We start from the raw sequence: 21785 nt of genomic DNA, 5'->3' as shown, positions 1-21785 counted from the left end.
CAACTGTTCCCTAATATTCATTCTACTCTTCCGTCTTAGTTCTAGAACCCTTGATTTTTAGCTGGGTGATACAACTCCCCAGAATAAAGATTTATTTTCTAATGTCCCTTGCTAGAGGTAGGTGTGACTGTTTTTTGTCCTTTTCTTGTTTACTGGAATGGGGCATATTGGCTGTGGTTCAAAGATAGCTATCTTGGAAGTCTATGCCAAGGATGGTGGGTCAGCAAAAATAGGAGACTGGGTCCCTGATGCCTTTGTGAGGTTACTGTACTGTCAATGGACCTTCAACATTTTCAAAGACAGAAATAAATTTTTCTTTTATTTAAACTGGCATTTGAGGGGCACCTGACTGGCTCGTCAGTGGAGCATGCGACTCTTGATCTCAGGGTTGTGAGTTCATGATCCACGCTGGGTGTTGAGATTGCTTAAAAACAAAATCATAAAACAAAAAAAAAACCTGCCATTTGAGGCTTTCTATTGCTTGTAGATAATTCTAATTCCAACTGAAATTCCATTAACCACAGACTCATTTGATTAATAAGATCTTAAAAAATAACAATTCTGGTAGGCTCCACAGACATATTAAGAAAAAGTACTTGATTCAGTGCAATTTTTTCTTAACCTTTAACTAAAATCAGCCACACTGAAAGAAGGTTAGCTTTGCAGGGGGAGACAGGGAATTCCAGAACATAAACTATTTTGCAGGAAGAAAACAGGCTGGACTAAACTATCATTAAAAAGGTAAAGGCAGATTGAAGACATTCCAGAGGGAGAGGGAGAGGGAGATAAAATTGTTGCTAATTCCTGAGGCCCAGTTGTATTCTCTTCCTAGGGTTCTGTAAAATCTCCTTGGGTCTTTAAAACAAGCTATCCTTTTGCTTAAGTTAAAAAAAAAAAAAAAAATTCAACCAAATGGCTTGTTTCTATTAGCTATAACCAAGAGCACTAACCAACAGAACAGGTGACACCTACAAGAGTGTGCCATTTATTATTGAGGAACAACTTATTCTGGTTAAGTAAGGCATTCAAGTAAGTAAAAATTTTATAGGTAACTTACCCACCCCCTGCACCCCACTGTCACTGGATGAAGTTTGGCGTTTTTATTTTACAAAATAACCGTGTATTTACCATTGCATTCAATTAAATTCTGATCCTTGTGCTTTTTATTATTTTTCTTGGAAAGTATGAGATATTTTCAATGTACATATGAGGATATTAACAGTTCAATTGTGGGCTCATTGTTTTTTAGCATGAATGGCCTGTAAGCATCATTCTGCAGTTTTACACAGATAGAAATGGAGGTAAGGAACTTTCTAGGAGGTGTTCATGTGCAAAAGCTGAAAAAGGTGTCTGCCTTGTGGTTTGAACTTGTTGCTGGGACCAATCAAGGGAACTACTGTATGTAATTCTGACTTTGGTTTACCCTGGGCTTCCCACAGTTACTGCAATCTACTCAAGTTCAAAAACATACAAGTGTAAACCTTAGGACTTTGCCAGAACTTTCCAGAAAGAGGTAACAATATAAGTGGAGGCCTGAGTTATTTAGCTGGCCTTAAGATATGGATAGGGTTTTCACTTTTAGAGATAGAACAAGTGGATAGTACTATCACTGTCAACCACTGGAGCTTCACCAATCAGGATCTTTGAGGGAGCCCTTCTCCACTTGACCAGGCTCATTTCATCATCAAATGTGCAGTGGGGCTCTTCTCTATGCTATCACAAAAATGAAAGTTTAATTTATTTTAATTCTTTCTTGTCATTAATAGTTGGTTATTCATATATTCTGATTTTTATGGAATTCGGTATATAATGTTTAATAATATACTTTAGCAGATATATCTAGCAACAATGTTGTTTATGTTCCTAAACTTGCTCTCATAATTTGAATTGCATTTTATACTATGTTGCATGAATTATATCTAGGAATTCAGAGTTATATATTTATTGACTTATAGTCACGATTAGTAAAGGACGGTCAGCCACTACTGAGCCTAACTTACCATTTTATTTTATTGGATGCTTGTATATATTTAATGTCAGGTTAATTCTCTACACTCTGGCCTTCTTTCCTAAGTTGTCTTTAAAAGTATTATGATTTGGGGGCACCTGGGTGGCTCAGTCAGTTAAGCATCTGCCTTCGGCTCAGGTCATGATTCCAGGGTCCTGGGATGGAGCCCTGTGCAGCGCTCCCTGCTAGGGAGTCTGCTTCTCCCTCTCTCTCTGCCCCTCCCCCTACTTGTGCTCTTCTCTAATAAATAAATAAAATCTTTAAAAAAATAAAAGTATTATGGTTTTATCACCTTACAAATACAGAAATCAACGGTCTGAAGTGTGGAGTTTACATAGATTTACAACACTGAAGAATCAGCTGCCTACAGGGTAGTTTGAATTTTATTTGCAATATAAGCACATGCTTATTATCACTTTGTTTAAATTCTTAGTTCTTTTTCATAAATTTTCTGAAAAATAAGTAGTTTCAGGTGACAGGTGGGGAAATTAATCATCTGGCTGAGTACATGTCATTTTACGACACCGAACACTCTTCAGCTTGTGCAGTCAGTTATCACTGAGCGCAGTCTGGCATTTTGTTACACCAAACAACTGTGGTGTGATATCCTTTTATTAGTTGACTGAAATGTGAACCTGGCTCTTCCCAAAAGCTTTATTTGAACTATTATCTCCTTTCAATTCACAAATAAGGAAACTAATTGGCGAGGAGCATACCTTAAAAGCATTAAAACTCTTTACTAATTTTAACGGAAATGTTTTGATGTAAAACACACTTTCCTGCTTCCCGAAACTGGTATACAATACACAAGAATACTTTTTCATTTTGCCTCAAGGTTACCAAAATGGTCAATTATTTTACTCAGCTTTAATATAGCAAAGTCTTCAAGAACTACCAGAAAATAGATACATATACAAATATACATACAAATATACCTACATACATACATACCCACATATATCTATTCCTATGTTGAATACGCCCCATACTACTGTGCTTTCTCAGCTGCCATTTATCATTTTTATCATCGTCAGTATGCTATTGATTCTAATCTTTATCTCATACATAGTTGTGTCATTAGTTGTATGCCATTGATCAGTATGCTATCAGTATGCTATTGATTCTAATCTTCCTTATCTCATACATAGTTGTGTCATTAGTAGTTACCAATTTTTTTTGGTTTGGCAATGGTCCATTTTTTAAAATGAAATCTTACATGAATTCCAGCATACAAACTGAATGAATATGGATTTCTGCTGTGGAATTGGAACAGGGGAGCCAGTGTCCTGCTGCTAATGCTAAGCCTCTATACCTGGTCTGCAGAGCAGAACACCGAGGTACCTGATGAAAGCCCAGGCCACCATCAAATAGTTTAATACCACTTGTCAAACCTAAGAGTGACTTCCTCTATTCTGAAGGATAAACTTTTTAAAGAAAATGTTATCTTGTACCTTGTACAGAAGGCAACCACAACAATAACATCCATGATCTCATTACTCAGTAACTTCAATTAGTATAACAAACAAAAATGGAAGTAAAACACGTGTAAGGTTCAAAAGTTCAAACAATACAGAAAGGTTAAAGAGGAAAAGAAATGCCGTCCTCAGTCTTGTGCATAGCCTGTATCGTAACAAAATCCTTCTCCTCAAAGGTAACCACTATTGAGTTACTTATAATTCCTTCCATAATCTATATGAGTGTAGATGTCTATGTGTGTATGAATATACGTGTGAATAAGCTTTTAAAAATAAAATTTTATATATCCAGAAGCTATTATACATTACACATTTTATTTTTTTACTTAATAATATATCAGCAATCTTTTTTAAAACTAATTTTTCATAGTTGTATTTTACATAATTGAGTTAACTCCCAGATTAGCAGAATATGCTACTGTGGCTATGACTGATTGTGTTTCTACTGTCTGTGTCTGAGAGTAATAAGAAGAGAAGTTTCCTATAAACATCATTTATTCCATGATATATTTGCGGTGGAACACTATCCTCAAAATAATGGAGAAAACAGCTATGTTATATGTCTCTATAGCAGAACTTAATCACCAGGTAGGTATAGCAACGTTTCAATAGAACAAATGTGTTTAGAGTTCCAACTTGGAACTGGAAATACCTCTTTAGAGACAGAATGGCACAGTGGATAAAGTATGTGTTTTAGACTCAAAGGACCTGAATTTTTTTTTTTTAAGATTTTTTATTTATTCGACAGAGATACAGACAGCCAGCGAGAGAGGGAACACAAGCAGGGGGAGTGGGAGAGGAAGAAGCAGGCTCACAGCAGAAGAGCCTGATGTGGGGCTCGATCCCAGATCACCGGGATCACGCCCTGAGCCGAAGGCAGACGCTTAACCGCTGTGCCACCCAGGCGCCCCAAAGGACCTGAATTTTAATGCAGGCATTGTCACTACTAGTTTTATCATTTTGAGCAAGTTACTTAACTAAGGTTCAGTTTCTCATATATAAAAAGAAAATAATGGTATGCATTACTCAGGTTGTCCTATGGATCAAATGCATACAATAGGCAATGTTAAATTCCTTTTCATTCCCCTACAAAGAGATTAAGATTTCTTGATTAGCTTCAAACTCCTGATGGACTATAGGAGAGGATGGGGCAGGGAATAGACAATGGAGTAGAGATTTGAGAGACAAGGTATTCTTGTGCCCTAATTACTGTCTTTTTTTTCCCCTCATGGGTACAGGAATTGGCCATCTCCTCTGCTTTAATTTCTACCATTTGTTGCTCTCATTTAGAGTTGCGACCCCACTCCCACCTTTCCCTAGTCAATTAGAAGATGGAATTTAGTCCCAGTTTCTCCCCCTAGAGTAACAGGGTTAAAAAATACCTGATATAAAAACAAACACCTGAAGACTGACTTCTAGAATAGCAGAGTGAAAACCTCAGGGACCTCACTGTCTCTCTAAAACAATGAAAATACAGGCAAACAAACAATTTCAGGACTCTGGCATTTAACAGAAACCAAAGAATGAACTAAAAAATCCAAGAGAAATTACTGAACTTCAGTGCCCTTGAGAAAAACAGCAGCCCAGGTACCTGAGGTGGAGTATGGCCTAGATATCACACAATTAATGAAAATACCAGTTCCAAACCTGTTTCTACTGGCTAAGGGACCTGTGACCTTTACTTTATTCCACTGAGTTGAAGTCCACCTTATTTTTCCCTTGACTACCTGTGAGAATTAAATAATGTAATATGAACAAAACACCCATGAGCTGATGGGCAAAAGTTACTTACCTAAAAAAACTTGCTAAATCCAACATTTCTACCTTGAACACACAAGGTATCATACTACTTGCAACCAAATCATGTAAAAGCTTTAGACTTATTCCAACAATGTGTCTTACCTTTCCAAGTATTATGCATTAAAACTTCTAAAAATAATGACAATAAGGCCAAAATTTTAACTTAGACATAAATCAAAATGACAATATTGAAATTGTTCAATAAAGCATTTCTCTGCACTGGCCCTTAATCTTTCCCATATGTTTCTCGAAGGATGATTTCTATTCCTTCCTCTGTATCAGTGCAAGAAGTTCCTCACACCTAGCTGCTTTAGAGGGTCCTTTCTCTAAAGCACCATCCCTACAATTACAACGTCTTTCTTCCTCTATTTCAAAACAGCATTTAAAAAATCTGGAACAATCTAATCATACTGTTCTGTAAATTTACAGGCTCCCAAACATATACATTGCATTGCAGTATAAGGGATTTACTTGGATTTTACTTTTAAATCATCAAAAATAGCAAACAATGACTTTTCTTAATTTGAATTAAATTTCATGGGGGGAAAGGATCAAATATAATAGGTGTTTTTACTACGAATAAACTCCTACCTTAGGAGAAGTGGAGAGATCTCTTCCTGCAGAAATACTTGTGTTTTCATTTACTCCTCCTGTCTTTGGTGAGATGGCTGGTGGGGCTGGAGCTTTTCTTTTCACTCTCCTTTCGGTTTCCAGTTCTTGAATTGGAGTCACCAAATTATTTGGAGGAAGAGTTGGTTTGGGTTCATAAAAAGGATTAGATCTAAATGAAAGAAGAATTATTGTTAAATGTTACTCTAAAAATAGCTTATTCCTAACTAAAATAATAAAAAAATAAAGATTTACAAAAATTTATAAAATTAAAACCTACTGAAAATAATAAGGAGAAACCCAAACTGGTGATGACCTACAATTTGGAAACAATCACAATTAATCCATTGTTTTGTTAATCACTGACAACAAAATTTTTCCCTTTTAAAAAGTATTTTAAAATTTTTTTCATACAAGGTCACACTTAGCTCTATTTTATATAGATCCTTAGAAAAATGTTTATAGTAATAGTAAATCCTATATACTCCCCACACCCAAGAAAAAGGAAATAAGATGTGGAAATACTGATTTGTTTTTTTATGCTCCCCACATCAAACATTTTTTTTTCTCGTGCTTCATCCCTTCTCATTAGGATGAAATGCATTTAGAAGTTCATTCAGCAAGGTTCTGTTAATAGTAAATTCTGCCTGGCATTGAAAATGTCTTTATATCACACTTAAACGATAATTTAGCTAGGTAGAGAATTCTAGTTGTCAGTTAATTCACCTCAACACTCTGATGATATTAGCCCACAGTCAGCCTACCATTGCTCTTTTAGAAGTCATCTTTTATCTTTGGTTGCTTAGGATCTTCTTTTTTCTTCTGGTTTTGGGCAATTTTACTATGATATGTCTAGGTGTGGATTTCTTTTAATTTATCCTATTTCAGGCTCCTCATATCTCCTGAGTCTGAAGATGACTATTTCATTATCTCTGAAAAATTATCAACCATTATCTCTTTGATAGCCTCTTCTCTATTCTCTATTCTCTTCTTTAGGAAATCTTATCAGATGCATTTTGAATTATCTCTCTCCTTCATATTTTTACAAATTTTCATTCCTCCTGTGTTATATTCTGGATAATTCCCTCATTTCTATGATCCAGTTAACTTTTTCTCTCTTCATCTGTGTCTAACTTAATGTTTAATTCTCCATGAATTTTTAATTCTGATAAGCATTTTTCTTCATGCAACTGTGTGTAAAATACCTCCAGTACACAGATTTGAGTCGTTAATCATTTTAACATTTATTTCAGAGTCTCTATCTGATAAATCTATTAGTTCAAGTTCTTGCATGTACAATCCTAGTGTTCCTTTTGTCTCCTGACTCTTTCTCTTAGTATACTGTTTCCTTGTATGATTTGTAATTCTAGATTTTAAGTTCAGGGCTTAATCTGAAGAAATCCTGCATAGTCTGAGCTGGGAGTGACTCTCTCCAATGTTTATGTTTGTGTTTGCCAAGTGCTTTAAGAGCCATTTTATGTGCTATTTTCTTGGCTTGGAGGATCCCAGACCATCCTACCAACATAATGTCAAATCCATGGAGGATTTGGGTGGGCCTATGTGCTTATAACTTCTCTGGGAAGACTTTTTTCCCCCCTCTACCTACAGTCTAGGATCAGGCAAAAAAATCTTCCTTGTTAACTCCTTTTATGAGTAGATGAGCTTTTTTCTCATTAGTTATCCATAAACACAAGTACCTGGTGTATGTGATGATTATTCTTCCTATAAACTGTTATCCTGGTTTTTATTTATTAGTTTGTTGCATTTTTTTTCCCCAACACCAGTTGGTTCTCTAGAATCTTATGTGTAAAGAATAAAATTTCTGAGATCACAAGGCTAAGTACCAGCTGATCCAAATATAGTGATTATTCCAAGGGAATTCCACCTAGTCATATAAGGCCTGTATTGGTGATAACCCTCTGTTTTAATTATGAATGCTTTTTTAACTACAACAGTATCAGACTCACTTAGAACCAATACCAATTATGTACACCTTTGCCTAAGAATTTATATATAGACAGTCAAATCATATGAGACTGGGTACCAAGCAGATATGGATCAGAGATGGGAAATATATCATACTTGTGATGTCATTCATATGCTGTGCTCATGGCAACAATTAGTGTCATGGGATTCCTTCCATTGAGCTACAGTACAGCCACAGAATCTCTCTCAACTCTGCCCAGCGTGGTTGCTTTTAACTGAATGGGGTTGGCATTTATAAAGAAACCTATTTCCTGTTCTTCCTCTTCTTATGTCTGTGCATTCAAGACAATAAGAACAGGAAACAGATATATACTTGAAAATTTGCTTTTCAGACAAAATATTCTTGCCTAGTAAGTGATCAAGATATGCTTGAAGTATTTACATCCCATGTTTATAACCTGGAGAATAACTTGGGGATATCAAAGTGAGAAACAATGTTAAAAGAACTAGGTGTTCAGAAAAAGCTGAACATTCTCTCTGAAAAGAGATATGAAAGGTATCACATCTAGCCTAGAACGTAGGGCTTACCAATAACATTATGAACGAAGATTAATAAAGTGTTTATGCTATGCTAGGCATTATTTTAAGTATTTCACATGTACTTTTTTTTTTTTTAAAGATTTCATTTATTTATTCGACAGAGATAGAGACAGCCAGCGAGAGAGGGAACACAAGCAGAGGGAGTGGGAGAGGAAGAAGCAGGCTCATAGCGGAGGAGCCTGATGTGGGGCTCGATCCCATAACGCCGGGATCACGCCCTGAGCCGAAGGCAGATGCTTAACCGCTATGCCACCCAGGCGCCCCAAAGTATTTCACATGTACTAACTCATTTAATCCTTACAACAAGCTTGTTTCTTGGGCTAATTTTATTGATAGCCTCATGCAGCTGTTTTTCAAACTCTAAAAGCAGTCTGAAGGGAGGTAAACGTAAAGAAATGAGATGAAAACATTTTTTTTAAAACTCCACAAGCTAAAAAAGAGAAAAATCTTCCTCCCAAACTGACTACTTGCCAACTAATGTTAAATGTTTCAGAACTGAACAGACCCATTTCTATCTAACTGAATTAATTCAGTTATATGAATTATATAGGTGATATTCTAAAAAAATTGGTATTGGTTCGGTCTCGCTACAATAAGCTTCCATAGTAGTTTGTAAGATGGTAGCTGTCACAATAATCATTATTATTAATTTGTTATGTAAATATGGCTAGTTTCAAGAAAACCTAAGAAGTGTTAGAGGATATTTATATTACAAAAGGATTTGTGCTTCAAAGAAAACAACGACAGAATCCCTTAAAACAGGTATGATTCAGTACACTTTATTTAACTTAATTTACAATACTCAGTTACATGCCATTTTTATAAAACATAACTAGTATGTATATAAAAGTAACTAGATATTGTCCTTTTTCTTCCTATCTCTGCCTGCTTCAAACCACTTGGGCCTCCCTCTAACCACCTGAATATTAGTATTCTTGTCAAAAGAAAGTAAATGCAAGTCGAAAAGAAGTTCATAATCAGCTGATTTCCAAAGCTGGATCATAAGACTCATATTCCTAGAAACATAATCAAAATAGACATATTCTTGAAATAATTAGAGCTATGTTTCTCAATCTCTTTTACCCTATGACATGTAGTAAAAATGAAATTTGTATGTCATGCTATCGTAAAAACATAGGAAGCTGCTGGAAAATCGGAGTACCAGGGACTCCAGCTGCCCCGGACCCTGCCTCACCACCAGAAGGACTAAAGGAATAAGTGTCTCTGCACACTATAATCTACCAGTAAGAAAACAGTGTGCTTGGCACCACCACTTGCTAGGTTCTAAATCAGCATAAGACAAGCTTCTACTTCCAAGGGCTGTGAATGATCCTCCCTATGGACCAGACATTTCTAACTAAAACTAAATTTCCTACTCTTTAAGAATAAACAGGATATGATTCTATTTATATGAAGTGTCCAGGATACTCAAATCCATATGAACAAAAGGCAGATTAATGGTTTTCAGGAGACAGGGGAAGGGAGGAATTGAAATTAACCACTAATAGGTAAAGGATTTCTTTTTGGGGTGACGAAAATGCTCCAGAATTAGACTGTGGTGATGGCTGCACAACACAGTGAATTAGCTAAGAACCACTGAAGTGTACACTTTAAATACAGAATTTTATGTTATGTGAAGTATATATATCTCAATAAAAAAAGTGCTACTAAAAAAGTGAATAGTATATACTGTGCTATAAAAAAGTGAACATATATATAATATATATGATTATGAACATGCTCCCTTCTCTATAAAAATAAGTTATATAATTACTGATCAATGCCTTTTTAAAAATACTTAACATTTTTAGTAAAGAAAAATTATTTAAGGAACTAGCATAATTTCCACATTCCATTGATCATCTATTATTTGAATAACCTATTTCAGGGCTTCCTACATCACTCTGAATAAACAAAGAGCATTTTTACCCTTGTATTATATACTTGAGTAATAGATCGGTTACATCATTAAGTCACCGTGAACTAAAAATTCATCGCTTACATTAAGTGGAAAATTAGAATAATTTTAAATGACATTATTCATTGCTTAGAAAATAATTCACCCGGGGCGCCTGGGTGGCACAGCGGTTAAGCATCTGCCTTCGGCTCAGGGCGTGATCCCGACGTTGTGGGATCGAGCCCCACATCAGGCTCCTCCACTATGAGCCTGCTTCTTCCTCTCCCACTCCCCCTGCTTGTGTTCCCACTCTCACTGGCTGTTTCTATCTCTGTCAAATAAATAAATAAAATCTTTATTAAAAAAAGAAAGAAAGAAAGAAAATAATTCATCCAAGAAGAATAATTACAGAAAGAAAAACTGTAAGTTGATTAGAAATAGGATTAACCTACTGAAAAAATAAAACAATATGAAGCAAGGGTATAGTGAAACCTATAGTCTTTTCCTCTCACTTTGAAAATTTATGTTTCTTTGGACAAACCACATTTCTTAAATGAGTGTGCAGCTTCTCTGAATAAAATTCAAAGGCAACTTCCCTTGGGAAATGGACATACAACCATACCAGGAATGATTTTATGCTGGACCTCAAAAGTCATTTCATAAATGTTTTGAAAAATTTTATTGCTTTCTCCGTTTTCATTTTTGCTACATAAACTAGAATGGCTGAACTAACTCCAAAACACAAGAAAACTGAGAAAACCCCTGTGGTTGCTAAGTGTCCAGGACACGTGCTACTAGCATTGAAGGGTGTTTACTTTCTCTTGGTGCTGATGGATATGTGAGGTTCTGAAGGTTGCTTTACACATCAAAGGACTCAGCACTATTTATTTGTGATAGTTTTATGTCAGAGGATGCAGGAAGAGTTTGGTAATGGAAGATGAGTAATACAGGCTTTTCACTGGACGAAAGGTCATAAGTTTATTATTAAAGTAAGAACAAATTTTGGAAGATTTCTGCTAATGTAGTTGGACCTACAAACTTTTAGAGAAAAAAGGAATAGAAAAAAGAGTTCTTCCTGGACTCTCAGATTAGTTGATGAGCAATCTTTAGAATGTGTATGTATATTCCTATTAAAAAAAAGAAAAGCTGAAGTGTTTATAGGTTCCCTCTGGTAATCTCAGATGATTGAGCAATTTAGAGTGTTCTTTATTCATGGGAAACTTGTAAAGACTATGACTTTCATGTGGAAAAAAAGAATGGTCAAAAGGAAACACCCAGTGATTCTGATTTTAGTTTTTACTAAGGCATTTTAAAAGTTTAAGCAAACATTAGATGTCTCTTTAATTTGTTAATAGGAGAGAGCAGGGTGTGTGTGTGTGTGTGTGTTGTGTAATACTCATGCATCTTGGAATGACTGAATGCTTGTACTTAAAAGTTTATATTTACATTCAAATACTCTAGGTGTGTGGCTATTAGTCAGCACCTACACCACCCATGAGAAATTTTATTTTGATCACACATTAGCTATTTCAAAGAAAACAAATATAATAACCTTAGCAAAAGTTGAGCCAACTTTTTCAACCCCTGTATAGTTATTAATTGGTACTGAAATCTTAAACCTGGGTTTGGAATCAGATAATCACTATGATGTATTTCTATGTACTTATAAAGTTAGAACTTTTTTAGGTTTTATCAAAACCCAACTAGGCCCATGGAAGCATATAGCACATGTGAGAGTCACAGGCCATATGGTGTAAAATGGGAAAAGGTTGAGAAATGCAGTTCCAGAGAGACAGAAAACGAGTCAACCACTTCATTCTTCCAAACAAATCTTTCAAATATTTGAATTTGGTTATTGTAGTCCCCCTAAATAATAGCTCTTCTAAGTCAAACAGGCCCTATGCCCTAAATCACTGCTCATTTGATGTAGTCTCTAGACATTTTGATGACTCTGTTGCTCTACTTTTTTAATGCTCTGAATCATCAATGCCCCTTGTAAAGCGCAGCATCCAGAAGTAAAACAGTGCTCAAAACAGGGGCTGACCAATGCACAGGAAAGAAATGACATTTCTTTCTTAACACCAAACAACTGTTCCCAACTTTCATACATTGAAGGAGCCTTTTTATTATTCCCCCCTCAATGTATAATATCCCCATTATTTTGAAAGAATTTCCTATTAAACTGTATTTTTAAAGGAATAACTATTTTTCCCAAGATCTAAATAATCTTAATACACTAAAATTCACATATTTCTGAGAAAAACAAAGACCTATACAGTGACAAGTAAACATGTAATTACTATCCTATAATTCCATTACCTGTGCTATTTCTTTTTTTTTTTTTTTTTAAAGATTTTATTTATTTATTCGACAGAGATAGAGACAGCCAGCGAGAGAGGGAACACAAGCAGGGGAAGTGGGAGAGGAAGAAGCAGGCTCATAGCGGAGGAGCCTGATGTGGGGCTCGATCCCATAACACCGGGATCACGCCCCGAGCTGAAGGCAGATGCTTAACCGCTGTGCCACCCAGGCGCCCCTACCTGTGCTATTTCTGCATCCATATCTAATGACTGAGTTTCCTCCTCATTATGTGTCAGATTTTCTTCCTTCTTTATATGCCTAAAAGATTCTTGAGTGGTTGCTGGACATTATAAATTTTATGTTTTGGGTGCTGGATTTTTTGGTATTCCATTTGATATCTCTGGTATATTTGTGTGGTGTGCAGATAAGTTACTTGAAAATATTTTTATTCTTTTGAGCCTTGCTTTTAAGCTTTGATAGGCAAGCCCAGAACAGCCTTTAGTCTAAGGCTAATCTTACCACATTACTGAGACACCTTTATGCGGACTTGACTTGACGTCCCATGTGTAAGGAACTGCTTGGAAACAAACTATTCTTGGTCCTGGGTGAACTCCAGGGATGTTTCTGTGAGATTCTTTGTCCTTAGTAATTTCCCTATGTACATGCTCTCATCAGTACTCAGCTAAAGACTCAGGGGGAACCCTCTACAGATCTCTGAAACTCGGTTTCTTTTTTTGTTTTGTTTTGGTTTTTTTTTTTGTTTTTATAAAGATTTTATTTATTTATTTGACAGAGAGAGAGACAGCCAGCGAGAGCGGGAACACAAGCAGGGGGAGTGGGAGAGGAAGAAGCAGGCTCATAGCGGAGGAGCCTGATGTGGGGCTCGATCCCACAACGCCGGGATCATGCCCTGAGCCGAAGGCAGACGCTTAACCGCTGTGCCACCCAGGCACCCCTGAAACTCGGTTTCTGAGTAGCTCTCTCCTCTCTGATACTCTGTCCACAATTCTATTCTCCTCAGTACCCCCGAAGTCCAAACTGTCTCCTCAACCCACGGAGATTACTAGGACTTTTGGGTTCTTTCTCCCTGAACTAGAGTTAGAAATTCTCTCCCATAAATAAAGCTTGGGGAAGTCCAGGGCTCACCTTCTTTGTTTCTGTTCTCTCAGAAATCACTGTCCTGTGCTATTTGCATACAATATCTGAAAACCGTTGTTTCATATATTTCACTCAGTTTTTTAGTGTTTTAAGACAAGAAGCTATATCCAGTCTATTACTCCATCATAGCTAGAAGTGGAAGTTTTGTTGTTAATGCTGTTTAACACATTCAGGGCCACAGTCTGCAGCCACACAGCCTGTGAACTGCGTAACTCCGGAATACAATTTGCACACACCCATATCCTATCCTCACCCTAGATTTGAGTAAAATGGCAACCCTAATCATACTGACTTTTTATAATGAGCTTGTAATCAGAATTACTCATATTTGGGTAAGAATAATAACTCGAATGAAGACAATTCCTAATTTATAATTGTGATGGTCTTGTTGTTTGGCATTTGAACAAGTGTTCTCATCAAAACAATATCATAAATGATGATTCGGTTCCCACAAGAGAACCTAACATTATTGAAGTGTAATGCCTACAGTAATTGATTAAAAAAAACCTAAGTGTCACTTATAATGTGGTTCCTGTGAGAAGACACAATTGGAATTCTAACTAGAGATTTCAATAACACATTTCTCTCCATTGTTCACTTAGGGTGCACATACATTCACATGGAAGAGGGTGGAGAATAAGCATCAAGATCATAAAAATTCAGATGGACATGAGATAGATACTAACTTGTAAACTGTATATTAACACTGGGACAGACCTTTTTTTACCCATGTAAAGGTATATTACAGAAGCATCTCTTTAAACATAGAGACTGACTTATGATGATGGCAAAATAAAATGTACTTACTCATCCAACTCTTCTTCTTCTGTTTTAGAACTATCAGCATAGAGGTACTTGCTCATGTCCACAGGTCTTACATTTTTTCTTTTTGTAGACTGAGGAGGAGAATCTTTTATAGTTACAAAAGTTTCTGGCTCATCGAATGGGTTCAAATACTGTGGAGTCTGTATCTCTTTAAAGGGATTATAGCTATTATTATAAAAAGATTCCTCTGATTTCTTAGGAGAAGCTGTTTCGGTGATGGGTTCTATAAAACAATACCAAAAAATGAATTAAATTAAATTATTATTATCTGATATTTTCTTACATTTTTAGTGTTTACATAAATAATCTTGAATTAATACTCTAGGAGGCTAAAAGAGTCAAAACAATAATATGTTTTAGAGGGGCTACGTTCAGAAGATGTGCTACCTAAGATCTTTGTCTACTTCTCCAGGAATGCTGCTCCCCAAGATGGCAGCTTTGAACAGGCTATTTTTATTTTTTAATTTAATTTAATTTGTAGAGGGGTAGGGGGAGAGGCAGAGAGAGAAGGAGAGAGAGAATTTTAAGCAGGCTCTGCACCCAGCATGGAGCCCAACATGGGGCTTGATCTCACAACCCTGAGATCATGACATGAGCCAAAATCAAGAGTCGGATGCTTAACCAACTGAGCCACCCAGGTGCCCTTAAAATGGCATCTTTGGAATATCCTTGGAGTCTCTAATATTATTAGCATTACAGTATGCCAATTTTTGAAATTTTAACCTTCTTAGAGGTACAATATTCTATTTATTATTTCATTTGTCTATACTGATATAAATTTTTTTTAAGAACATAAAGTGGATTAAATTTTGAAATTGTCTTTGGTAGTTACATAAGCAGAGACCGCTTAGGAAACTGAAAATTCATTCTGGACTGTATCAAATACATACCCACATATCACTGAATTTGTTTCACAAAGCCTTCCAAAAGTAGGTTTCTGTATGCTACAAGACCTTAAAATTTAGAGCTTTGAATGAGATGGCTGATTTTTTTTTCAATATAACTTTGATCCAATAAGTACTCTATTTAATAATGTAAAGAACTAAGGTCAGAATTCTCAGGTAGAAAGCACTATATTGAAATCATATTGTTAAGCTGATAGACATGTTACACCAAATTTTTCTAAATTTTATTATTTTAAATTTCATTTTGAAAACCAAGGTACATTTAAAAATAAAATTCTGACTCCCAGCACAAAAAGCACTACAGCAGCATCATATCCTCCAATGATACTTATGAAGTGCTTAGTACCAGCCATTTTCTTCTTATGTGACTTAATATTTTAAAACAAAACTAGAATTTATAATAAAACTGTCCAACATTTGGTCATGGATTCTGATTAAAGTAAATGTTTTCCCAGACTGAAGAAAAGTTTCAGAAAGCCAACAATCAGAGGGTAGTTTAAAAGTTAATTTTAATTATGCCGTGCAATTCTATCAAAATACTCTAGAAGGCAGAAAACTGGTTACTGAAATTCTCAAGAAAAATAACTATTTCATAGGTGACACTTCAAACAATTTAATCCAATTATTATAAAAATTTCATGACTGACATATTTATGACTTTGATATTTTAAAGTCAAGCTCCTTTTACTTATACTTTAGACAATAGCCCAGAAAACTTATTTTGTCTTTATACTGGAGAAAAACCTCTGAATTGAAATTCCATACACCATGGAGAAACAATTATAAAGTGTGAAAGAGAATTCATAAAATCATAATAAATACTGAAATTAATTTAAATAAATCTTAAACTTTAAATTTCAATTTAAATCTAGGCTATGCTAGAGAAGAGACACAGTAACTGTGTAACTTTTTTAACACCAAGATAATATTCAAACTTAACGCTTCATTAGAATCTTTGTAATAATGTAAATGAGGCATTTTCTTTTTTCTATAGGGGAAAAGAGGCTGGAAAATTTTTGCCTATTCAATTTTTATTAACAAATATCAAGTTTCAAATGCTTGAGAAACCAACAAAACTAGTCAATGGAAATAAGATTTTTATTTTTACTTTCAGGAAAGGATTGCAAAAATTGATCTAAGCAAATTCATCAGTTACAAAACCAAAAGCAAAAAAGTATTCAAACTATAGAGCACAGTTGAAGATGACAGAAATGGCAACAAAGAAGAGTTTAAAATGAGATTATTTTATATAAAAGCTAACAAACACATTTAATAACTTTCTAAGAGGGTCACTGACGCACAGAATGCCATGAATCTAAGAGGAGAATTGAAGCTGTAAAAGCGAATAAAAGAACCATCTAAACAACTTCAACACATTATTTTTTCCTTAAATGCTTTTGTTACTTGAGGATGTGAATTTTTCATCAATAAAAATTCAAAAATTATTTCTAAAAAAACAAGTATTCTTCTATTAGAAAATACTTAGACCAAAGACTCTAAGACATGTATATTTAAAGAAAATATTGGTTGTCACTTTTTTTTTTTTTTAGCTCTATAGGCATGGTTAAAGATTCTGAATCAGGTTGACTAACCTCTCCTAAATAGAAATACCATATTACATGTTATTCTGCTACTTCTTTCTATACCTCAGAAAACAGACCCACATATATTTTTAAAACTCTTTTTATTTGACTTTGAAATGGAAAGCTCAAATACTGATGTCTCAAAATATTTTGGTAATATTTATAAAACTCAGAATACTGAAATATATGTAATACACAATTGAGGAGAAGCCATGTGGCCAAAAGAAGACACTTATTAGGAATCTTAGCTCCAATTCCACTTCCATTTACCTAAAGTTCTTGTTCAATTCCTCTGGGCCTCAGCTTCCTAATCTATGAAAAGAGGCAGCTGAAGTAGATTACTTCCAAGATTCGTTATAACCATTACCATTGACATTTAAAATAATTCTTAATATATATATAGCTCACAAACAAAATAAAATCTCATTAAGTTAAATTTATGAAATTAAATTCTGGTAAGAAGGGAGAAAATAAGAGAAGGAGAAATGGATTACAAAATGATATTGCTCCACGTGAGCAAATCCTGAAAACCTCATTTCACTATGACAGGTAGTAACAAACTTCTTCAAAGCTCATGAGGACTTCATTAAGAGCAGTCTAAAAGATGTACACAATGGTTAATCATTCTTGCATTTACTTTGAAAAAACAGTTTAATTAAACAGAGGTCTCCCTCAACAGCTTTTTTTTTTTTTTAACAGATTTTATTTATTTATTTGACAGAGAGAGAGGGAACACAAGCAGGGGGAATGGGAGAGGAAGATGCAGGCTCCCAGCAGAGGAGCCCGACGTGGGGCTCATTCCCATAACGCTGGGATCACGCCCTGAGCCCAAGGCAGATGTTTAACGACTGAGCCACTCAGATGCCCCTAACTTCTTCAACAGCTGTTATCTAGGCTTTAAGAGTTCAAAACTATTTGATAGGAAAAATGACTCAGGAAAAAAAAAAATTCCGTGGATGTATTCCTTATAAGTATGTTGCATATAGGATTACAGGGGTTTTCAATCTTTTTTTTGCTCCATGCTATTTACATGCACAACTTACTCTGACTATAATTCTCAGCCTAAGACATGGAAGGGGGTGCGGGAGTTCACTGGATTCTCAGAGGGTGAGGGCAGAGGACCTGACAGAGGGAGAAGCCATCCCACAACCCCAAAATCGGCATGTCTCACAACTTGACCTTACTTGGCAGGCTAATCTAATAAGCCATATGCCAGCTAGGTGAAATACTGTTATCTCTAACATTAAAGCTTTACCATCTAACTTGACGAAACTCTATCGAGAATTTAAAAATAACCCCCATGTAGAAGATGGGTAGAGAGGAAGGGTGAAATAGGTGAAGAGGATTCAGATTACGCTTATTGTGATGAGCACTGAGTAACGTACAGAATTATTGAATCACTGTTTGGTATACCTGAAACCAATAAAACACTGCATATTAATTCTACTGGAATTAAAAAAAAAATAAGCCCCATGTAAATATTTATGTAAAGTTTTTTTTTTCTTTAAAAACAATTCAATGGCAGCTACCCAGATTTGCGAATCAATTGCATTTAACACAGTATCATCATAAACAAAAATTATTTTGAATCTTTCAAAAAAATCTCTTCCTACATTACAATTCAAGATAACTTGACTTTATAAAGACTTTTAAAAGTACAGAAAAAGACTTGCTACCTTCTGAGTCAAGATCTCCAAATGGGTTTAATTCTGCTACATCAGGATCCCCAAATGGATTTAAAGTCACAGTGGCCAAGTCCTTTTCAGCTTCATCCAAAAAGTTCAGTTTGTTGATAAGCTCTGAAAATAAACCTATGTGTTAGTTCTATGATTGTAGTTAAGTATAATTCTTGATCGTTCAAAAAATATTTCAAATTGTAAAAATTCACACTAATAATACCTGCAAATAATAAGATATAGCATTTTACCTATGGCAGAATGCCATTCAAGTACTTTGTAGCATACCAACATTTTCAAATAAAACAAAACAAATATATGCATATTAACTTGAAACTTATATCAGATAATGAACTAGAGAAACTTTCATCAGAGTCTAATTTAATCCAATAAAAAAGTACTGTCACGGATTTTTAGAAAAATATCCTTCACTTCTAAATATGAATAATTCAAATGGGTTTAATGCAAGCAAATATTTTTAAAACAGTATAGTTATAATATATAAGCTAACTGAAGAAATACGGTCATGCTATATGATCTATTAAGATATTTTAAAATCACTGCCTATCAAGGGCACTGTTACAAGGCTTTGCTAATGATGGTAAGTTATGTTGTTGCCTATTGGTACGCTACAAATTACCAAAGAAAACATTCAAGGAAAAGCACAAAGACAAAACTGACAGCTAATAAGTACAGACAAAAGTCAAGAGGTAGCAGGTCACAGTAAATACAGGCAATCAGAAGCAGAAAGAAAGGAAGAAAGCTCTTAGACCTTCAGAGGAACTGGCTGATTTAGCTGAAGGCATATTTGCTTGCTTTATGCAGTCATCTTGATCTTCATCTAAGCTGCTCAGAGCATTCAATTGGTTTACAATTTCTGTAAACAGAAGCCAGTCGAGACAAATGTAAGGTAAGGTCATTTAATTAAAGAGCCATAGAAGAATGCTGTTACTCAAAAAGACAAAGAGAGGGGATGTTTGGTTAATCACAAGAATACATTCAGAGATGTTATTTTGATGGACTACAGCAGATGTATTTAACCGAAAGTTACGTTGTACTCATTTTAAAATAGAAAAAAACAGTTTGTTAAATTTATATTATTAATATAACCACTATGTTAATAAACACAAAACAAATATAATAACCCAAGAAGTTGACATTGGCTTTCAGTAACCACATTTTGTATTTATAAAACAGTGCTTTAGATGCAGTTAAAACAATAAAAAAAATGTTTCCTGATACTATAGAAAAGATGTACTATTTGTTTCATATTATAAATGCAAACTAAAGGTTTTAAGATTTTATCTACACGAATCATGAACAGAAAAAGCACTTGTTCATGTTCTAGAATTTTAAAAATCAGCACAAAATAAGAAAAGCAGGCAACAGCTACTACTTTCTACTCCTGTTTTCTGAGGCAATTGTTGTTTTAAGGGAACTCTTGAGGATTGGCTTTAGGAAATCTTATAATTTAACCCTAGCCAAGGTTAGATAGAAAAATATTAAAATAAGATAGAATTCATTTTGTGCATAAATAGAATTTTTAACATGAGTCATATATATTTGGACAACTCTGAATATGTGCAATTACCATCCACGAAGTGAAAATTAGCTTGGAAAAAATAATAAAAGCCTACTGGGTTATTCTAGCTAATCCTTGCTGTTTCCAAAGTTACAACCTGGGAATAGCTTATGTATTAGGACAAACCAAACAGATCCAGATTATTCAGGGGGAAAGGGAAAAAAATGGTTAAAAATAGAAAAGAGTTGTAAATTCAACTTAAAAATGGTGTTCTTTAACACTGTGAATCTAAGTACACATTCAAAATTTTATTTTAACTAAATCACAGAATACACAATTATAATAAGGTTGCCTTCATCCATTCATTTGTTGTTGAATAAATACCACTCTGTGCCAAGTATTATCCTTAGGACACAAAGATGAAAAAAACATATATGGTATTGCCCTTCTGGAACTTACATTCTGTAAAAATGTGAATATTGAAACAGATTTAGTAAATGACTACTAGAGTATTAGGTGGTCAGAAATACAAGTGTTATTTTACAGATCTTTGAGCTAAATATATATACACATTTGATAAACTTATTCAGTTCTTTTGTCTTGAACAGAAATACATTTTGCATCAATAAAATTGCTTGAGATAGTCAAGTAAACCACAGAACATAAGGAGTAAACACAATACCAACTGAACTCTTTGTGTGATTTTGAACAGTAAGAGTTGAAGAGTCAGGCTTTATAATATGTCTTCTTTCATTTTATTCTACCAAGAGTTTTAAACCCCACTCCCACTCAACCTAGTAAACTCCTCATTAACATAGAGCTCATCCAGAAACTAGATCCTTTACCTCTCACAACTAGTTATAACGTTGTAATTTTTAAGGAAATATAATGGAGTGGAGGATCAGTGTAAGTGATTACCAGTCTTATTACTAGTTACATATTATTAAAAATTTGCAAATGATTTTTAACTTTGAAAGCATGAAAAAAAATATTAACAGCAGCAGCTAATATTTATTAAGCAGTGGGGAGGGCTTTGCATACATTACCAGCATTAATTCCCATAAATAGCCTGAGGTATTATTACTAATATCCACATTTTATCATGTATATTAGTAACATTTATTTGCACTGTATTCCCAGATGCACAATTACTAGGTTAAAAAACTTTATTTTTTAAAAAGTTTTATTTACTTATTTTAGAGAGAATGTGTGTGCAAGTTGGGGGGGGGGGCAAAGGGACAAAGAGAGAATCTGAAGCAGACTCCCCACTGAGCATGGAGGCTACCTGGGGCTTGATCTCACAATCCTGGGATCACCACCCCAGCTGAAACCAAGAGTTGGCTGCTCAACCAACTGAGCCACCTAGGTGCCTCTAGGTTAAAAACTCGAAAATAATACTCAGATTTGTTTTCTTTATATAGCTAATACATTTTAATTATTTTATAGTCAATGAAGGTAGAAATCAATCATTTTAAAAAATATCGTCTATAACGAGTAGCA

The 21785-nt window shown here is 34.8% G+C and overlaps 1 protein-coding gene across 9 annotated transcripts in view; it reads right to left on the bottom strand.

The window, feature by feature from the left end:
- EHBP1 (EH domain binding protein 1) overlaps positions 1-21785 on the bottom strand; it is a 336619-nt gene that overhangs the window by 165256 nt on the left and 149578 nt on the right. For 8 of the 9 annotated variants that reach the window (XM_045788076.2, XM_045788073.2, XM_045788075.2 and 5 more), the window contains 3 exons: positions 18764-18886; positions 14582-14822; positions 5875-6064 (listed from right to left, as the gene is read on the bottom strand). In XM_045788076.2, coding sequence (XP_045644032.1) covers positions 5875-6064; positions 14582-14822; positions 18764-18886 — 554 coding nt within the window. Of the gene's footprint in view, positions 1-5874; positions 6065-14581; positions 14823-18763; positions 18887-19535; positions 19641-21785 lie in introns of all 9 variants that reach the window. The other variant, XM_045788080.2, reaches the window with a different exon arrangement.

The sequence above is a fragment of the Ursus americanus genome, chromosome 7 (genome assembly GCF_024610735.1).
Source record: "Ursus americanus isolate L20-20 chromosome 7, mUrsAme1.1.p, whole genome shotgun sequence".
In the NCBI taxonomy this organism is placed as follows: Eukaryota; Metazoa; Chordata; class Mammalia; order Carnivora; family Ursidae; genus Ursus; species Ursus americanus.
Note: the sequence above shows the minus strand (reverse complement) of the source record. Positions and strands in the feature narration are given on the sequence as shown.